Genomic DNA, 19175 nt, shown 5'->3' with positions numbered 1-19175 from the left:
CTAATTGTACATTCCAAGTGCTTAGTACAGTGCTCTGCACATAGTAAGCACTGAATAAATACTATTGAATGAATATTAAAAGATTATCTGTACATATCTATAGAACTCCGAGCATGTTGCTACGGTGAATCCAACCCCTCCTTTGCAATATTATGTTCATTAGATCCCTACAAACACGAGCTGTAGGACCTGGTGGCAGAAGCCAAAGCAGAGGGAGGATGGACACTTCAAATAAAAATACCAAATATAAAGGATCTGGTGGGATAATAGTACCCCAAAATGATAGACCAGCTGAAAATCAGACTGTTTGATATAAACCTAATTAGTGGGCACTCTTTATTATGCTATTTTATGACCGAAAATTGAGAACTGAATTATCCTATCCTGCACTGGCTACTACATAGGATATATGAAACATGATTTCTGTAGAATTGTTTCAACCTGCTATAAAGTGGACTCTGAAAGGGATGGCCAACCAGGCATCAGGCAGATACACCTTCCCATTGCAGGCCCATGTCTCCATAGTGGCCCATAAATAGGCTAGGGGAAACCAGGCTTTAATTCAATCAGAAGAAACAGTTGTTCGAACCAGAGGCACTTGTATATTAAAGTATCTGTATGCTATTGTTACCATTATGTTATGATCACAACAGTTGTTTTTCTTTTGTTTTTCTGCCACAAAATTTGGGTTCAGATTAGGCAGACCCACTCTGTGGGTTCAACTATGTACCGATGGAGAATGGCACTCAAGAGGTAAAATAAACCCAATCCCTCCTTTTGTTAAAAGTTTAAAAATTTTATTTTGTATCCATAGAGTGCATAACACTGTGACGGGCCCTTTGGATTATTTATTATAGACCAGTTCTTACCTCAAGGAGTTTATAGCACAGCACAGGAGATCAGTCAGACAAACGTATGTTGCACATACAGACAGGTTATACAGCTTTCATCTTTGTTGTAATGAATTTGTTGACAAGACTCAATGGCAAATGGTTTGGTGTGATAGAGAAAGGGTAGGTGAAATTGTGGAAGGACAGCTCGAACTGCCATCTTTATAGTAATACATTTATTGACAAGATTGGGTGGCAGTTTGGGTGCAATAGAGAATTGGTGGGTGAATTTGGGAAGAAAGAGCTGTAAACTGACTTTAAAAGAGGGGAGAGATGTGGTATGGTGGAGTGGGGCAGACTCTTTCTCACAATAAGGGAGAATGTGACAGATTTGCAGTTGGGAGAGGGAGGACTGAGACAAATGGCTGCAAGAAGGTTGGTTGGCTGAATCAGCAGTGTGGACTGGACTGTGAAGGAAATGAGGTTAAACAAGCCATGTGGAGCCAGGTGGCAGAGCTTTGTAGTTGAATTAGAGAACCGTGAGGTGCCACTGGAGAGAAGACACAGTCAATGTGGCAGGTGTGAAGGACAATTTTAGCTGCAGTGATAAATATTTTCAAATTGAGACCAAAAAGCAAGAGGTTGTAGTAACCTATGCAGGTGATAATTAGGATGTGAATGAGAAATGTAATGATGGTGAATAAGATTTTATAAAAGGATCTGAACAGTGTTTTTGTTTTTATGATATGTATTAAGTGCTTATTATACACCAGACACTGTACTAAGTTTTGGGGTAGATACAAGATAATCAGGTTGGACAAAGCCGATGTCCCAAGTGGAGTTCCCCATCTCAGTTCACATTTTACAGAGCAAGTCGCTGAGGCCCAGAGAAGTGAAGTGAATTGCCCAAGGTCACACAGCAGATATGTGGCGGAGCCAGGATTAGGACTCAGGTCCTCTGACTCCCAGGCCCAGACTCTTGTGTGAGGGGAGTGGAAACCAGAAGCTTCTAAGATCAACCTCAAGATATAATAATAATAATAATGTTGGTATTTGTTAAGCGCTTACTATGTGCCAAGCACTGTTCTAAGCGCTGGGGTAGACACAGGGGAATCAGGTTGTCCCACGTGGGGTTCACAGTCTTAATCTCCATTTTTTACAGATGAGGGAACTGAGGCACAGAGAAGTTAAGTGACTTGCCCACAGTCACACAGCCGACAAGTGGCAGAGCTGGGATTCGAACTCATGAGCCCTGACTCCAAAGCCCGTGCTCTTTCCACTGAACCACGCTGCTTCTCCGGGGAACAGAGAATCTTTAGCGATAGAGAAACTGGATATTGAGTACTGCTTTGGAGTTCTGTCTTACTTCAACAGCATGAATTTAAGGAGGATTGAGTCATCCAGTTCAAAAAGTGAAGACAGGGAGATCTGAGACTAGCCTGAAGGATATAGGGTCCGGGAGAGATTGAGTTTGTCCCTTAGAGGCAGTTAAAAAAAACAAAACAAAAAACCATGAGGGCAGAGATGTTCCTTGAGAGAATGTGTACAAGGAAAAGGGAAGGAGTAAGTACAAAACATGAAGATTGCTTAGATCTATGTGAAGAAGCAATAGGAGAAGAAACAGGATTAAGAGGGGAAGATGGAGAAGGAATGGCCAGGAAAAGAGATGCTTGTGGAAGAATTAATAATAATTATGATATTTGTTAAGCATTTACTATTCTAAGCGCTGGGGTAGATACAAGATAATCAGGTTGTCCCACGTAGGACTCATAGTCTTAATCCCCATTTTACAGATGAGGTAACTGAGGCACAGAGAAATTGTTTGCCCAAGGTCACACAACAGACAAGTGGCAGAGCTGGGATTAGAACCCATGTCCTCTTACTCCCTGAGCCATGCTGCATCTCACAATTCTAGAGCTAAGAATTCTAGAGCTAAGAATTCTAGAAATAAGCAGAGAACCAAGATTTTATATAGAGGGGTCATTATGAATTTAAAACCAGATATTCCCTGGTGAGAAGGTTGATACCAATTTTAAAGTGACTAGAGAATGACTGGAAATGTCTAAGGTTCAACAACCTCACTCTGTCATACCTATTCCAAAATTTCTTGGGAAGTAAATAAACTGTCAGCCCCTTCAGGTCAGTCAAAAATTGTGGTTTTTAACTGATCCCTTTGATGTTCTTTATTCCTTTACAAAGCTTCTACAATATTTTCTTTTCCCTGCCTGCTTACAAAGAGGTGCAGGGGATTAATGGTATTGGGGATTCTGCATAATATAAGCAGATAAAGTGTCACCAAGGAGCTGAAAATGAATACACATAAAACAAATTGAGAAAACAGCCTGAAACTGACCAAGACACTGTCAGCTGCTGACTTGTAGCTGTAGAAGTTAACATTTCTAGAATGAATCTTGTGTATCAAGCAATTGTCATCAGTGAAAAATTCCTAAAAAGCCGAGGTGCCCCACAGCCTCACCATCAGAAAGACACACAAAAATGCCAATATCGGGCCTTCTCTTTATAACCATTTGGAAAACTAAAATTTTAAACCGTAATTGTTGTCATTTTAATTCATGAAAAATTCAAACTGTAGCCCACAAATCCATGGCAGGTGGCCAGTTTGTTTTTGCTGTATTTCAAATGCTGTTCTGGTGAGTTGCATTTTAAGCAATCGTATTTATTGAGCTTTCACTATATGCAGAGCACTGTACTGAGTGCTTGGGAGCATACAATATAACTATAGAACAGACAGTTATGTAATTTCAGCGGGTCAGATGAGCTTACTGAATTTTGATTTTTTAGAAAAGGATTGGTGATCAGGTTTTAAAACCCGAGCATCCGCTAGCAAAGGACAAAGGTCACATAGTAACCTTCTGAAAGATGTTTTTGCCCCTTAAAAAGAAAATGTCAAAAAACATGTTCATTCCCCACCTTTACGGACAGAAAACCCCAGGATTCCAAGGTAGAAACACCCTGCTAAAGAATGTGGAAAACAAAGTAAACAAAGAGAATGACAAGTTCTTGCTCGTTCTCACATCTTCTCCTCTCTGGTTGACACCCTGCAAAAATATACAGCTTCTGTGGGTTCGATCCAGCCATGTCCAGAGCCTGGGCCCTCAAGAGCTAGTGGGAGGCTCAATAACCAGAGTGGGGTGGGGACATGAGGAGGTTTGCTTGGGAAACAAGATGGTTCTGTGATTTGCTATGGAAGAGCAAGGTCCCTAGTAATTCACCTTAGAGGGTCTCTGGCTGAAAGGTGGTGACAAAGCAGCTGAGAGGAGCTGATAAAAGATTTACTCTATAAAACCAGCATGGGAGGGATTGAAACTATATACCCTTTCCTAATTAAAAATGTGATAAAAAGGAAAGCAGCCTGTAAATCGCTGAGGTGCAGGCAAGTGGATCAAGCTTCCTTTTTTGCATTTTTTTAAGGTTTCCCTTATTCAATACCCCAAAGGGATAACAAAAATATAAAATGAACGGTGGAACAGCTTTTTGGATTTTCCATGCCACTCACTCTAGCCTGGACTTGATCCTAGGTCTTTGGGGTGAAGTTAAATTTCCTTATAAAATATTTATGCAGAATAAGGCCACAGGGTAAATTTGTATTTGGAGAACAGACTTTCCAACCATAAATTAAGTGTAATAAATAAAATCATAAGACCTGCCACTGGGATGGCTTGTGTATTACTATGGTATTTTCTAAAAGTTGTGGAGAGTGCTATAATTAATTGCAACTTTCCTGTAAATTCTTTTATTTTCATGGAAAAAATGGGACAAGTCTAAGTATAAAAGTATCAGGTGAATCTAAATTCAACTAGGCAAATATGTTCACTTCCAAATTTTAAGGAGCAGGTGGAATCCAAAATTTATGTCCACACTTTGCAAATAAAGGTAGTTATTACCTTGACAAAACTATAGGAATTGTCTTTATCCAAAAAAATTAGTGATACATCACCAGATTGGGTGTCCTCCCACCATAGATATTTAATCTCATTCAACAAATTAAACCCCTTTGTCACCTCCAGGGGATTAGAAAAATCATCTCCTTAAGCATGTTTCATGGTGGTCTTTCTAACTTCATGCAGGTGAATGTAGCTGCAGATGATAATCTTCTTGTTCTATGTCCATAATCCTTATCTGATTTTTACTGTGCTATATGACTTAGTAATTTCCTGTGATTCTGGATGCTGCAGATCAATTCTAAATCTCAGAAATCATTTTCCTTCATTCATTTTAAGTTTATTTCAATGAGTCCCTTCATTTTCTTTTTTTTATGGGGGCAGGAAAGAGAGGAGAGGAAAAATAAAAATATCCGTACCATTCAGTATTTTCATTCTATTTTACGTTACATAAAGTACTGAATTTTCACTCTCTAATTCTGGGAGGCTTTCTTGGCTCAGTTCTGGGTCCCCTTTCTATTTTTCATCTGTACCCACTCCCTTGGAGAGCTCATTTGCTTCCATGACTTCAACTACCTTCTCTATGAGGATGATTCCCAAGTTTACCTCCCCAACCCTGACCCACATAGGTAGGGCTCAGAGTCTTAATCCCCATTTTACAGATGAGGGAACGGAGGCACAGGGAAGTAAGATGACTTGCCCAAGGACACACCACAGACAAATGGCAGAGCTGGGATTCGAACCCAGGTCCTTCTAATTCCCAGGCCCATGCTCTGTCCACTAGGCCACTATGCTTCTCGTTCATAAGATCATTTCTAACTCCATAATTCCCCCACCGTAGTCAGGAATGTGGGCATTAGATAATTTTATGCTCAGTTGAGGGTCAATTCCTACATACACTACCCATTTTACAGGAAAATATATTGAGAACAATTCTAAAAATGTCTCCATCTACCTTCTGATTTTTCGTTGGAGCCAGGTTTATGCCTCTTTCAAGCCTAGTTTAGCTGTTGCTGGTGGGGGCGGAGAGGGGAGGCCATTCTGATTGCTGCCATTCATTCCCTGGCTCCCCATTGCCTTCTCTCTCTCATGTTCCTGGGAACAGTGGGAGGCAGAATGGTTTCATTTCACACTTTCTTCATAATTAGGGAAAATAAAAAACACAGCAGGATGTTCCCTGAGATTCTCGAGAGTAAGGATCATCTCTACCAATTTCACTATTCTCTCCCAAGTACTTAGTCCCATGCTCTGTTCTAAGTAAGCACTCAATAGTTACCAGTGATTGCTTGGTTAACATAGCAACATTTTTGCCTAGAATATTTTTTTCTGTCACTGTCTGAGATTAACTATACTATGTATCTTTGGAATCTTTTCTAGGAAACAAATACTGGGTCTTCAAGGATACCACACTTCAGCCAGGTTATCCTCATGACTTGATATCACTTGGAAGTGGAATTCCTCCTCATGGTATTGATTCAGCCATTTGGTGGGAGGATGTTGGGAAAACCTACTTCTTCAAGGGAGACAGGTGGGTATGGATTTTCTACAAGGAAGAATTTAATTGGTACATACATCATCGTAAGGCAATCATATTATCTAGCAATGACCTAGTTAAGTATAGTTCCACATTCATGACTTTGACTACCATTGTACATACAAATAGTACAGTTTGTGCCTCCTTTTAAAATGGAATTATCAACCATCACCCAAATAACAGTAACAGATATGGCATAATAATAAATAATAATTATGGTATTTGTTAAGTACTTACTGTGTGTCAAATGCTGTTCTAAACTCTGGGGTAGATACAAGTTAATCAGGTCAGATACAAGTGCCACATAGGTTCCATACTTTTATGGATTACAGATAATGGAAATGAGGCCCAGAGAAGTAAAGTGACTTACCCAAGGTCACACAGCAGACATGTGGCAGAGCCAGAATTAGAATCATGTCCTCCTGACTCCCAGGCCCGTGTCCTATCCACTAAGCCACACTGCTAGCATGTTAATTGTCAGTGTTCTAGCATTACCTCAATCTCTAAGGCTCCAAAATTGAATTCATAATCTTTCCTTCTCCAACGTTCCCATCACAGTTGACAATACAACTGTCTTTGCTTTCTCTCAAGCCTGTAACCTCAGCATTATCCTTAACTTCTCTTTCTTTTTCAGCCCCATATTCAGCTGTCACCAAATCCCATCGATTCTTTACATATCCAGGTTTTCGTCCTTCCTCTCCATCCCATCCAAATGGCCAGGCTCTTTTCATATCCCAGCTTGACTACTGCATCAACCTTCTTGCTGAGTTCCCTGCTTTCAGTGCCTCTCATCTCCAACCATACTTCATACTGCTGCCTACATCATTCTGCACTTGTTTTCCCACTCCTCATAAACCTCCAATGGTTGCCCACTCCTGTAAACCTCAAGATGAAACTCCTGACCCTTTAGTCAATCAGCTCTTTTCCACCTATTTTTTCTATTCTCTCCTATTAAGCCCCAGTTTGCAGTCTTCATTCCTCTCAAACTAACCTACTCTCTGTGGATCATTCTTGAAAGGAATTCTCTCTCCCTTCACATCTGACATATGACTACACAATTTATAAAGCCCCCACGAAATCACATCTCTTCAAAGAGGCCTTCCCTTATTACTTTGTCACCTCCCAACACTATATCTATTTTCTACTTACTATGTGTCAAACACTATATTAGAGAAGCTGAGTGGCTCAGTGGAAAGAGCACGGGCTGGGGATTCAGAGATCATGGGTTAAAATCCCAGCTCAGCCGCTTGTCAGCTGTGTGACTTTAGGCAAGTCACTTAACTTCTCTGTGCCTCAGTTCCCTCAACTGTAAAATGGGGATGAAGACTGTGAGCCCCATGTGGGACAACTTGATGACCTTTTATCCTCCCAAGCGCTTAGAACAATGCTTTGCACATAGTAAGCGCTTAACAAATGCCATCATTAATACCCGCCAAACTGCCACTTCAGTCATTTCTGTGCCATCTAAGCATTTAAGATGGCACACTTGGATCCATACCCTTTGGACACTTAGTATTTACTCCACCCTCAGCCCCACAGCACTTATGTAAATATCTGTAAATTATTTATGTTAATGTCTGTCTCCCCCTCTAGACTGTAAACTCACTGTAGGCTGGGAACATGTCTACCAACTCTGTGGTATTCTACTCTCCTGAGCACTCAATACAGTGCTCTGCACACAGTGAGCACTCGATAAATACAATCCATTTGATTGACTGATTAAGAACTCACAACCACTTGAAACATTTATGTACATAATCTTTAGATTCTATTACCTCCTCCTATCTTTATTTTAGTGTTTGTGTCTCCCACTAGATTGGAAAATCCCTGAGGGCAGGGATCCTATCTACTAATTCTACTGTGCTCTCCCAAGCATTGAATTAAAGGCTCCGTCCATAGTAGGTGTTCAAAGTAGCATGGCCTAGTGGACAGAGTACAAGCCTGGGAATCAGAAAGACTTGGGTTCTAGTTCTAGCTCTGTCACTTGTCTGCTGTGTGACCTTGGGCAAGTCACTTAACTTCTTTGTGCCTCAGTTACCTTATTTATAAAATGGGTTTTAAGACTGTGAGCCCCAGGTGGGACAGGGGCTCTGTCCAACCTGATTAGCTTGCATCTACCCCAATGCTTAGAACAGTGCTTGACAAATAGTAAGTACAAAACAAATACCATTATCATTATTATTATTACTTATTGATTGATTATAATCAATTATAATTGATTGATTATAATTTATTGATTATAATATAATCAATCAATATATTATTGATTGATTATCCTCCTCCTCATTACTTCTCATTCTTTATAATCAATTATTGATTATAAGTTTCTCATTACTTCTACATTCTTTCATCCTACCAGAATGTTTTCTTAACTGCTTTGTCAATTCTAATCTCTAGATAATGTAGCAGAGCTGGGGTTAGAACCCAGGTCCTCTGATTCCCAGGCCTGTGCTCTTTCCATAGACCGTGATGCTTTTGAAGAATTGTTGCTCATTATTTGTTACAGTGGGCGAATTTTTATACACTACCTTCCCTATTTCTTCTCTTCATTTGACAGTTTCTTAAGCATATAGCTGTCCTTCAGATTTTGGAGATGATACTTACTATACACAAGGAAATTTATTACGAAAAAAAAATTAATCAAATGAAGCCATAATAACTAAGGATGCTGATCCACACCCCTAGAGCACATATGGGACAGTCTGCCTTCCCTAGAGTGGTCTGCATCTTCCTCAGTGACACATTTGAGGACCACAGGAATTGTCTGGGAATCTGTTGAACTGTAGTTTTTAAATGCAACTGTATCCAAGACTGCAATGGTTCTAGTGAATTATCCAATCTCCCACCTGGGATCCCCAGTAACAAACATCCACTCAGCTTGGACTAAGTCTTTCCATTGTGATTGGAGCATCAAGACGAGGCAAGAGGAGCTGTGTGGTGTCGGCATCCCCATGTTCCCTAAGAAAATGTGGAGGAATCATATTGACACTGGGGCAAAATTGTAATTGATACCCATATCTAGAGTGCTTCTTCAAATCAAGAAGCAGCATGGCCTAGTGGATAGTGCATGGGCCTGGGAGTCAGAAGGATTTGGATTCTAATCCCACCTCTAGTACTTGTTTACTGTGTGACCTTGGTCAAGTCACTTCACCTCTCTGGGCCTCAGTTACCTCATCTGTAAAATGGAGATTAAGAGTGTGAGCCCCATGTGGGACAGGGGCAGTTTCAACCTGATTAACTAGTATCTACCCCAGCACTAAGAACAGTGTTTGGCACATAGTAAAGTGCATAACAAGTACCGTTTTTATTATTAATGTTATATAGCATAATAATAATAATGGTACTTGTTAAGCACTTTATTATTATAACATTATAATATAATAATAATGATAATCCCATCTCTGCCACTCATCTGCTGTATGACCTTGGGCAAGTCACTTAAGTAATCTGTGCATCTGTTACCTAATCAGCAAAATGGGGACTAAGACTGTGAGTTCCATGTAGGACATGGACTGTGTCCAACCTGATTACTTTGTATCTACTTTGTATCTTTGTATATACTTTGTATTACTTTGTATCTAACTTTAGATATAAAATGTGTTGAACAACATCTGGCACATTATAAGTGCTTAAAAATACCATAAAAAAGACCTCCCTCAAAATAACTTTTGCGTAAGTACAAATAAGGAAACTATCAGAGGAATATTCTATTAATGGAGAAGTTACTAGTTAATGGCGTAGAAGCTTAATGAAACTCAGATGAATATGTAAGGAATATAAAATGTGAAGAGGATAGAAAAACATGAGCTCTGTAAAAATAATTGTTATAATAGGCTACTGACCACCAGTGGGAATAGGCCTATACCCTACTCCATTTCTCACTATGTATTGTTTTTAACATAACTTCTCCTAAATGTACTGCTAGAGTTTAATTCCCCTGCTCTGGTTAATCATATGTGTCCATTGTGTTTATTTCTGAAAAAAGTGTAAAACAGTGCTGTTTGTTTCAGATACATGGTAGAAATAAAAGAGACATATAGGACTTATTTTGAATGAAAAGCTACTGGAGGGCAGCATTGTCTTTTTTTTTTTTTTTACTAAAACATGTTAGTCTCCATTCACATAAAGGTGCTAAAGAAATTGAAACTAAGAAAAGTAAGACAAGGATTAAAGTAGGCATGTCTGTTTGTGTAGTGATCAATAGCAACATAATTCTTCTGATTCATTTATTATGGTATTTGTGAAACATCTAGTATAAACTATGTATTTGTTACACTGTTTATTGTATTCTCCCATGTGCTTAGTACAGTGCTCTGCACACAGTAAGTGCTCGATAAATATGATTGATTCATTGATTGACCAGGGTCTGTGGTAGATAAACAATAACGAGGTAGGACACAGTCCCTGCCCTGTATGGGACTCACAGTCTAAGAAGGAGGGAGAACAAGTATTTAATACCCATTTTATAGCTGAGGATTTTTTTATGGCATTTGTTTGGCTTATTATGTATCATACACTGTTCTAAGTGCTGGGGTAGATACAAGAGAATCAGGATGGTCACAGTCTTTGTCCCAAAAAGGGCTTATACTTTAAGTAGGAGGGAGGAGGATTTAATCCCCATTTTACAAATAACATAAGCAAGGCACAGAGAATTGAACTGACTTGTCTGAAGTCACACAGCCGATGAGGGGCAGAGGTAGGATTAGAACCCACATCCTCTGACTCCCAGATTCAAGCTCTTTCCACTAAGCCACGCTGCTTATCATTTTAAGCAGGGTACAGAGTATCAGCTGCTAAGGCAACTGCAAAATGGGATTGTGTGACTAGCTGATCGCTTTTACGTTTTACATACATAAGGCTACTTCCTTTAACTACTGTTGGGGAGATTAACCTTGAACCGTGAAATGAGTTTCTGCAAAAAGAGGTCAGCTGAACACTAATTCTTTTTAGAAGCCTATCTATTATTGTTTTTCCTCTCAATCACTTAAGACATTTATAAATGGAGACTTATAAAGGAAGAATTTCCTTCTTTTCAGCCAAGTTCACCAGATGAATAAGGTAAATATTCCTCAGCAAAAAATCAGTTTTGAGTGTGTTGGGGCCAAATTACGATCAAAAAGCAATTCCACAAGCACCTACCGTAGCAACCCATTCATTCCACCGACAGGTCACAAAACTATAATGAAAGCATTGTGTTATCCATGAGGGCACTCCACCAACTGAATCATGCCACGGTCTCCATTCTTGTTGGCATATTTATGAACGATGTCTCAATCCTTTCATATCATTTTCATGTTTCTTCAAAATGAAACTGGCATCTCCTACTCATTTTCTATATTAGAAACCCCATTCATCATATCACTAATGGGAACATTAAAACTTGATGTTGTCTCATTCTGGTCCATTATGGAAAATTTCAGCATTCCACAGAGACATGAAATTTAGAAAGAAGCATAGGAAAGCATTTAATGATGGCTAGCTCTCAATAAAGTGTAGAAGGGATTGAGTTGTAGCATCCTTGGGAATCGCTTTGAAGGGTCCTGTCTATGAGATCCGGTCTGGGGCCTAAGGGCAGAGAGGAAGAGAGATTTAACCCCACTGCAGTATCCCAAAGGAAACAGAGATAGAGTCTGGAAAATGGGGTGGGACCAGGCTTAAAGACTAAACCCAGTTCTTTAGTCAAAACAGACATTGCCATCACCCCAGGTGCCCCAAAACATAGAAACTGGATATGAAATCAACAAATGGCATTTAGCCAACCCCATGCTAAATATATTACCACATTCTGTCCTAAGTCTTTGTTTTAATAGTAGTAAGTCAATCAATGGTATTTATTGAGCTCTTACTGTGTGCAGAGCACTGTAGTAAGTCCTTGAGAAAGAATAACACAATAGAGTTAATGGACATAATCTACATCCTTATAGTCTACAAGGAGAGAGAGACATTAAAAAATATTACAAATGGGAGAACTAGAATATAAGAATATTAAAGTGCTATGGGATTGGGCTCTCAACCTCCTAGAGAAATAGCTTGGCCGAGTGGAAAGAATGTGGACCTAGGTTCTAATGCCAGTTACACCTTGTATGGGATTTGGGCAAATCACTTCTCTTTGCCTCAGTTTCCTTATCCTTAGACTGTGAACCCCACAACCTGATTATCTTGGAACTATTCTAGCTCTTGGCACATAGTAAACCCTTAACAAATACCACAATTATATTACTATGTACAATCGGGATTAAAAAGCTGTTTTCCCTTCTCCTTATTCAGTGAGCCCCAGTTGGGACAGGGACTATGTCTACTGTCTACTGTCTACTACTACTCTTAATTGCCCCAGTGCTTGTTACAATGCTTGGCACATAGTAAGCACTTAAACAATAGCACAATTATTGTTACTATTCCTGCTATGAATTTGCTTACTGTTTGTCTTTCATCCTTTTTCTTTCATTTTCTGGGAATTGTAAACTTTATATTATAATTTGACAGGTTCAAAGATAGTTTTAGATGAGCTACCTAAGGGGTCAGATTAGTCACCCTTCACACTCACTGTAGGAAAGTTGCACATAGAGGTTGTTGCTATGGTTGCAAAGCCTATCCCTGTCTAACCTCCTTGATTCTTGAGTGTTTATTGTTCCCCACAATTTTTTTTTTGAGGGGAGGGGGGATGATAATCAAACTTTCTCTTGGCTATGGCAGTAGGGAGGTGATTTTTGATTTACAAAATTGGAAACACATTTCTCTAGTTGCCGTGACATGTTAGGGTATATCCATGTTTTAGAAATGAGTGGGTGGTGTGTCTTAAGCTAGTGAAGGAATAAATTTCTTTTCAAAATTTCAAACTTGACATGGGAACACATTGGGAATTGGACATGTCAGTACGGTTGTTATTCCATCTTCTCTAATATTTTGGCTACTTGGCTCTCTTTCCCACCTTTTCAACAGTTAGCCTATGGACACTCTTGAACAGGGATGTCTTGAAACATCTGCAGTAAAAATGGAGAAGAAACTATAAGCAACTAATGGAAAAATAAGTTCTTGGACTCTGCTCTACAATGACCAGGGGAAATTTGCTTGATTTTTTTCTGCCAGGTTATACTGGGTTCAAATAGCCTTTAAAATGTTCAGAACATGATAACATTATACAAACACACACGTATATATTGAAGAGAGAGAGAGATTATGGTATTTGTTAAGTGCTTACTATGTGTCAAGCACTGTTCTAAGTGCTGGGATAGATATGTTATCAGGTCAGGTCAGACACAGTCCCTATCCCACATGAGATTCACAGTCTAAGTAGTAGGGAGAACAGGTCAATCCTCATTTTTACATGAGGAAACTGAGGCACAGAGAAGCTGACTGACTTGCCCAAGGTCACACAGCAAGCAACTGGCAGAGCTAGGATTAGAATCCATATCATCTGACCACCAAGCTTGTGTTCTTTAAATAGGCCACACTCCTTCTACACTCAACACTCTTCCCAACAAATGCACTGTAGCTTCCTTTGTATTAAAAATAATCCATTGGAATGAGCTCCCCTGTATCTGTTAAAAATAAGTTTCACCCACAAGCACCCATGTGCAAGTCATATCTATACCCAGCAAAGAAGTTGAAAACTACTAAGCACTTAAAAACATGTGAATTATATGCAGTTGATTTCAAAAGGATAAATCATACCTTTCGGGTAAGCACTTAGAAACTGGAAACCTCACCCAGAATGTGGGATAATGGCAGCAAAACCCAAGAAATGGAAGGTCACCTCTTCAGATGGCCCCTGTTTAGCTCCAGCAAGGATATATATTGGGTATCACAGCTGGAATTTCTGGATTTATTGTTCCCCGTGGTAGCGTTGAACAAGGCTAACACACTCTCTAGAAAATGAAATATCTCTGGTCTTCCAAACAAAATCATTTTTCTCCAACATTCCCAGGTATCAGTAAAATGCAACTGTTCTTCTTTCACCCATTAAGAAGGGTATGATCCTATTGGTCAGCTGCTGAAGATGAATGAACTAAATTCATCCCTAAGCCTTGGAAAATGAGAGAAATGCACCACTGTTTACATCAGTGCATACGTCACTACCGCTATCACCTATATTAATTGAACACGTGCAATATGCAGAGCACTGAACTTAATGTGCAGGGAACATTCTCAAAAATTATAAGCTGTGATTTCCTACTGACATGGAATTTGTAATTTACTTAACCGGTCTTCACTGTCACTAATTCCATTTGCACATAGCAGTCACTACAGTTCTAATGTCCTAATCAGTCCTCTGCCCTATGGTCCAATTTGGAATGAATTGTGACTCCCTGATTGCACCTATATCTCTCAGAGAAGATGAATAATGTGTCTGTTGCTAACCTCAGTCGCTTCTCTGCTGGCCAAGCAAATACTCAAGTGCAGATTTTTTTTTTTTCATTTTATTTCTAAACTGTCAACTTTTTCTCACTTTTCAGTTTGATATTGGGAACTTCATTTAAATAGTTTGCAGTGGGATAGGCCCCATTTGGTTTGAAGGTCGACATGAGCATCATTTCATCAATTTACAGATTGTCTGAATCTCAGTTTTTACCACAAATAGAAAGAAGAGCAATCTGGGAGAGGAATGCCAGACCATGAACCACAGTATTCAGAAAGCATAGTAGGGCTGATGAGGGTCTCAGCTTCTTGTCCAAGTAGCTATATACAGCTACCCCAGAATCAAGGTCTAAACCTCCTCCAAATGGAATACATATATGTCTCCACCTCATTTAAACAGGAGGACACCAGGCACTATCACTAATGCACTATTTAACTAGTTGTCAACCCCGGTTTGTTTTCCTTCCCTAATAGTTACTGAATTCATCCTCAGAAACCTGTCAGAACACGTTAATATAATAATGTTGGTATTTGTTGGTATTTGAAGAGAAGCAGTGTGGCTCAGTGGAAAGAGCACGGGCTTTGGAGTCAGAGGTCATGGGTTCAAATCCCGGCTCGGCCACTTGTCAGTTGTGTGACTTCGGGCAAGTTACTTAACTTCTCTGTGCTTCAGTTACCTCATCTGTAAAATGGGGATTAAGACTGTGAGCCCCACGTGGGACAACCTGATTCCCCTGTGTCTACCCCAGCACTTAGAACAGTGCTTGGCACATAGTAAGCGCTTAACAAATACCAACATTTTTTTTTTTTTGGTTAAGCGCTTACTATGTGCTGAGCACTGTTCTAAGCGCTGGGGTAGATACAGCGTAATCAGGATGTCCCACGTGAGGCTCACAGTTAATCCCCATTTTACAGATGAGGTAACTGAGGCACAGAGAAGTTAAGTGGCTTGCCCACAGTCACACAGCTGACAAGTGGCAGAGCCGGGATTCGAACTCATGACCTCTGACTCCCAAGCCCGTGCTCTTTCCACTGAGCCACGCATATCAAAATTGAGTGTATAAATTACAGACACTCAGCAATATTATGTACTCAGGTTTAAGTTTTCCTACAAGCTGGGACATTCTCTAAAAGTATATCAATAGCAAAATGTGCATATCTAGTGCTTTGTGTCTCTTGAATAATTATTCACTGAGTAACCTCTTTAAAATCATGTTTGCAAAAGGAGAAGATCAAAGCTTTCTATTAGGGCGCTTCCACTCTAAATTTACTCTCTTTAGCAAATCAAATCTTAAGTCTTTAAATTACATTAATATTGCATTTACTGCCTAACATGTATTTTTTGCTCTGGACTGGCCTCAGGTAGTGGAGAACTTTATCTTGTCTTAAATCAGGGTATGATGATTTTTCATTTATGTTTTTTTTTTGTCCAAATGAAGTTTCTTTCTCCATTCGGTCTCCTTTTGGAATGATGGTTCAATAAGACTGAAGATTATGGACAAAAAAATTTCTAAACACTTCCTATTTGGAAATGGAAGTTTGCCTTTCTTTCATTTATAAAGGAGAAAAAACCTGATTTTTTAAAAGGGAAAATGAGTTCAACTCACATTCAGTGGTTTATACACAGAAAGTGTGGTGTAATAATATATATTTTTGATCTTTTTTTCAAATTAGGTACTGGAGGTATAGTGAAGAAATGAAATCTATGGACCCTGGTTATCCAAAACCAATCACAATCTGGAAGGGTATCCCAGAATCTCCTCAGGGAGCCTTTGTCCACAAAGAAAATGGTACGGAGATGTTTTCTGTTTATATTTGTTTTGTGTGTGTATATATGTGTTTATGTGGATGTGTCTGTGACACTGACCTTTCCCTATCATTAATAGAATCAAGTGTGTTATGTATTGATTAGATCCTGTCTTTTTCGAGCTATTCTGTATAGTCATACTTGAAAATGAAAAGTAAATTTGTCTTCTAAAAATTCTTTCAGCTATGTAGGTTCAAGTCTTTGAAAAGTCTTCTTGGAGTTTTCTGTCTTTGTCTTTGTCTAGTGGCTACAGCATGGGCCTGGATGTCAGAAGAACTTGGGTTCTAATCCTGGCTCTGCCACGTCTGCTATATGATCTTGGGCAAGTCACTTAACCTCACTACACCTCAGTTCCCTCGTGTAAAATGAGGATTAAGACTGTTCTTTCATTCATTCAATTCAATTCTATTTATTGAGTGCTTACTGTGTGCAAATTACTGTACAAAGTGCTGGTAGTGTACATCCCATGTGGGACATGGACTGAGTCCAATCTAATTATCTTGTATCTACTTCAGTTCTTAGAGAAGCAGCATGGCTCAGTGAAAAGTACCCGGGCTTGGGAGTCAGAGGTCATGGGTTCAAATCCCGGCTCTGCCACTTGTCAGCTGTGTGATTGTGGACAAGTCACTTAACTTCTCTATGCCTCAGTTACCTCATCTGTAAAATGGGGATTAACTGTGAGCCTCACGTGGGACAGTTTGATTAGCCTGTATCTACCCCGGTGCTTAGAACAGTGCTCTGCACATATTTAGCACTTAACAAATACCAACATTATTAGTAGTAGTAGTACAGTGCCTGGCACGTAGTAAGTGCTTAAATACCATAAAAGAAAAAAAAGGGAGTGCATTTCAGGCAGAGTCAGGATGCAGGAGAGAGGTCATCAGTGAGATAGATGAGATCGAGGTACAGAGAGTAGGTTGTCATTAGAGGATCGAAGTGTGTGGCCTGGGTTGTAATAAGAAAGCAGTGAGGTGAGATAGGAGGGGACAAGGTGACTGAGTGCTTTACAGCTGATGGTAAGGAGTTTCTATTTCATGCAGAGGTGGATGAGCAACCGTTGGAAGTTCTTTAGGAGTTCTTGAGCAAAATCTCAAATTAAGTGTTACAACAGTGAATAGCTGGGAGTTAACAGCCTGGCACAGAGAAATTAGAATAGGGTGACTCTCCTAAAGTAGAAGCTTCAAGAAGATCCCAAATCCAGAAGAGAAAGAAAATCATCCCCTGTGCCCTGGGTAGCAGTGATGCCACAAAGGTCATCTTTGCATGAGGACAGACAGCATGGAAGGACTTGTCAGTCACACATTTCATAGTGTACATGTGCACAGTGTTTAAAATTTCACCAAAAGAGTGATCCTCAAACCTGAAGGACAGCTGGATATGTGTTGCCAATCATTGAATTTTCATAAAGATTAATTAATTAATTCAGAAGCTATAGTTTTAACCAACATATTCATCTCACACAGATTCCAAGTGATTACTTAACTCTTTCAGGAAATGTGTTCATTGAGATGTCTTAGTATTAAGATTTTTCTTTTTAAGAGATAAGTACAGTGTTTTGAGATTAGGTGCTCAGTAATGAATGAGTACTAAGGATTAAGGAATGGAATGTGTTGACTATATTGTCTTAAATTAAAGGTACAAAACAGTTTTGTTTTTTTCCTAATGAAGGAGTAGAGCTGATTGTTTTTTCCTGGTTCTCCACTCCTTTAAAATCAGTAGTCCCCAGTGAATTGTGCTTCACTAATGTAAAACAGTAGAAGTTTTACTCATATTTACTCATATTTTGATTTTTAAGTTTTGTTCATATTAATGTCTATCTCCCCCTCTAGACTGTAAAGTTGTTATGGGCAGGAACATGTCTGCTAATTCTGTTGTATTGTACTCTCCCAAGTATTCAGTACAGTACTCTGCACAAATTAAGTGCTCAAAAAATAGGATTGATTAAAGTTGGTCTGAAAGGGGTACTTCCTGCTGTTAACTAACTGTACTAAATTATTCCATAACTACTATGAGGCAGTCATATATAAATCAGACTGAAATAGAACATAACCTTACTTTAATTAACTTGATTTTTGCTCTTTTTAATGTTAAATAGTACAATTGCTTATCACTTAAGTTTCTGCTCCTTAGCACAAAGTGTTTTTCATTTTCACTTGAGCCAAGAACATGGTTGTTGGGAAAGCTGAAAAAGCCTGCCTCTCTCATTCCCCAAATACCTACAGGTCCAGGTGGGAGAGAAACAGATATGACGGCAGCATCATGACCATCAAGGTCTTTGACCTGCCCTCCAAGTGTGTGATATCCACCATGAAACACTGACCCCCTCCCCCCCGAGAAAAAAACCCAACAAACCACTGAATAAGATTAGCTGGTATTTCCAAACTGATTCAGTCTCCTGACCCAGGGTAATGCAAACCTCATGCTCATCTCCATTGTGGACAGAATACCTTTAGCAGGAAAATAATGTAAAAAAAAACACTTTGGGGAAAGTGTTCATGGTAACATCACAGTAGGACCCCTAGTTTTCAATGTTTCAGAGTGTACTACTGTGTTAAATTTCAGTTGGGTTTAGGCTATGATTCCACCTTGGTAGTTTTTCAGTGTCATGCACACAGAGTGAGGAATTCTGATTATTCAGAAAGGCATTATACCATTTGTTCATTGGGTTTTTTAAAAATGATATTTGTTAGGCACTTACTATGAGGCACTCTACATAGCATAGGAGTAGATGCAAGCTAATCAGGTTG

At 39.4% G+C, this 19175-nt stretch overlaps 1 protein-coding gene across 1 annotated transcript in view; it reads left to right on the top strand.

Moving 5' to 3' along the window:
* The window catches only part of MMP16 (matrix metallopeptidase 16), a 278169-nt gene that overhangs the window by 253478 nt on the left and 5516 nt on the right, over nucleotides 1-19175 (top strand). The window contains exons 8-9 of the mRNA XM_007669580.4: nucleotides 6110-6260; nucleotides 16296-16411. Coding sequence (XP_007667770.2) covers nucleotides 6110-6260; nucleotides 16296-16411 — 267 coding nt within the window. The remainder of the gene's footprint in view (nucleotides 1-6109; nucleotides 6261-16295; nucleotides 16412-19175) is intronic.

The sequence above is a fragment of the Ornithorhynchus anatinus genome, chromosome 4, assembly GCF_004115215.2.
Source record: "Ornithorhynchus anatinus isolate Pmale09 chromosome 4, mOrnAna1.pri.v4, whole genome shotgun sequence".
In the NCBI taxonomy this organism is placed as follows: Eukaryota; Metazoa; Chordata; class Mammalia; order Monotremata; family Ornithorhynchidae; genus Ornithorhynchus; species Ornithorhynchus anatinus.
Note: the sequence above shows the minus strand (reverse complement) of the source record. Positions and strands in the feature narration are given on the sequence as shown.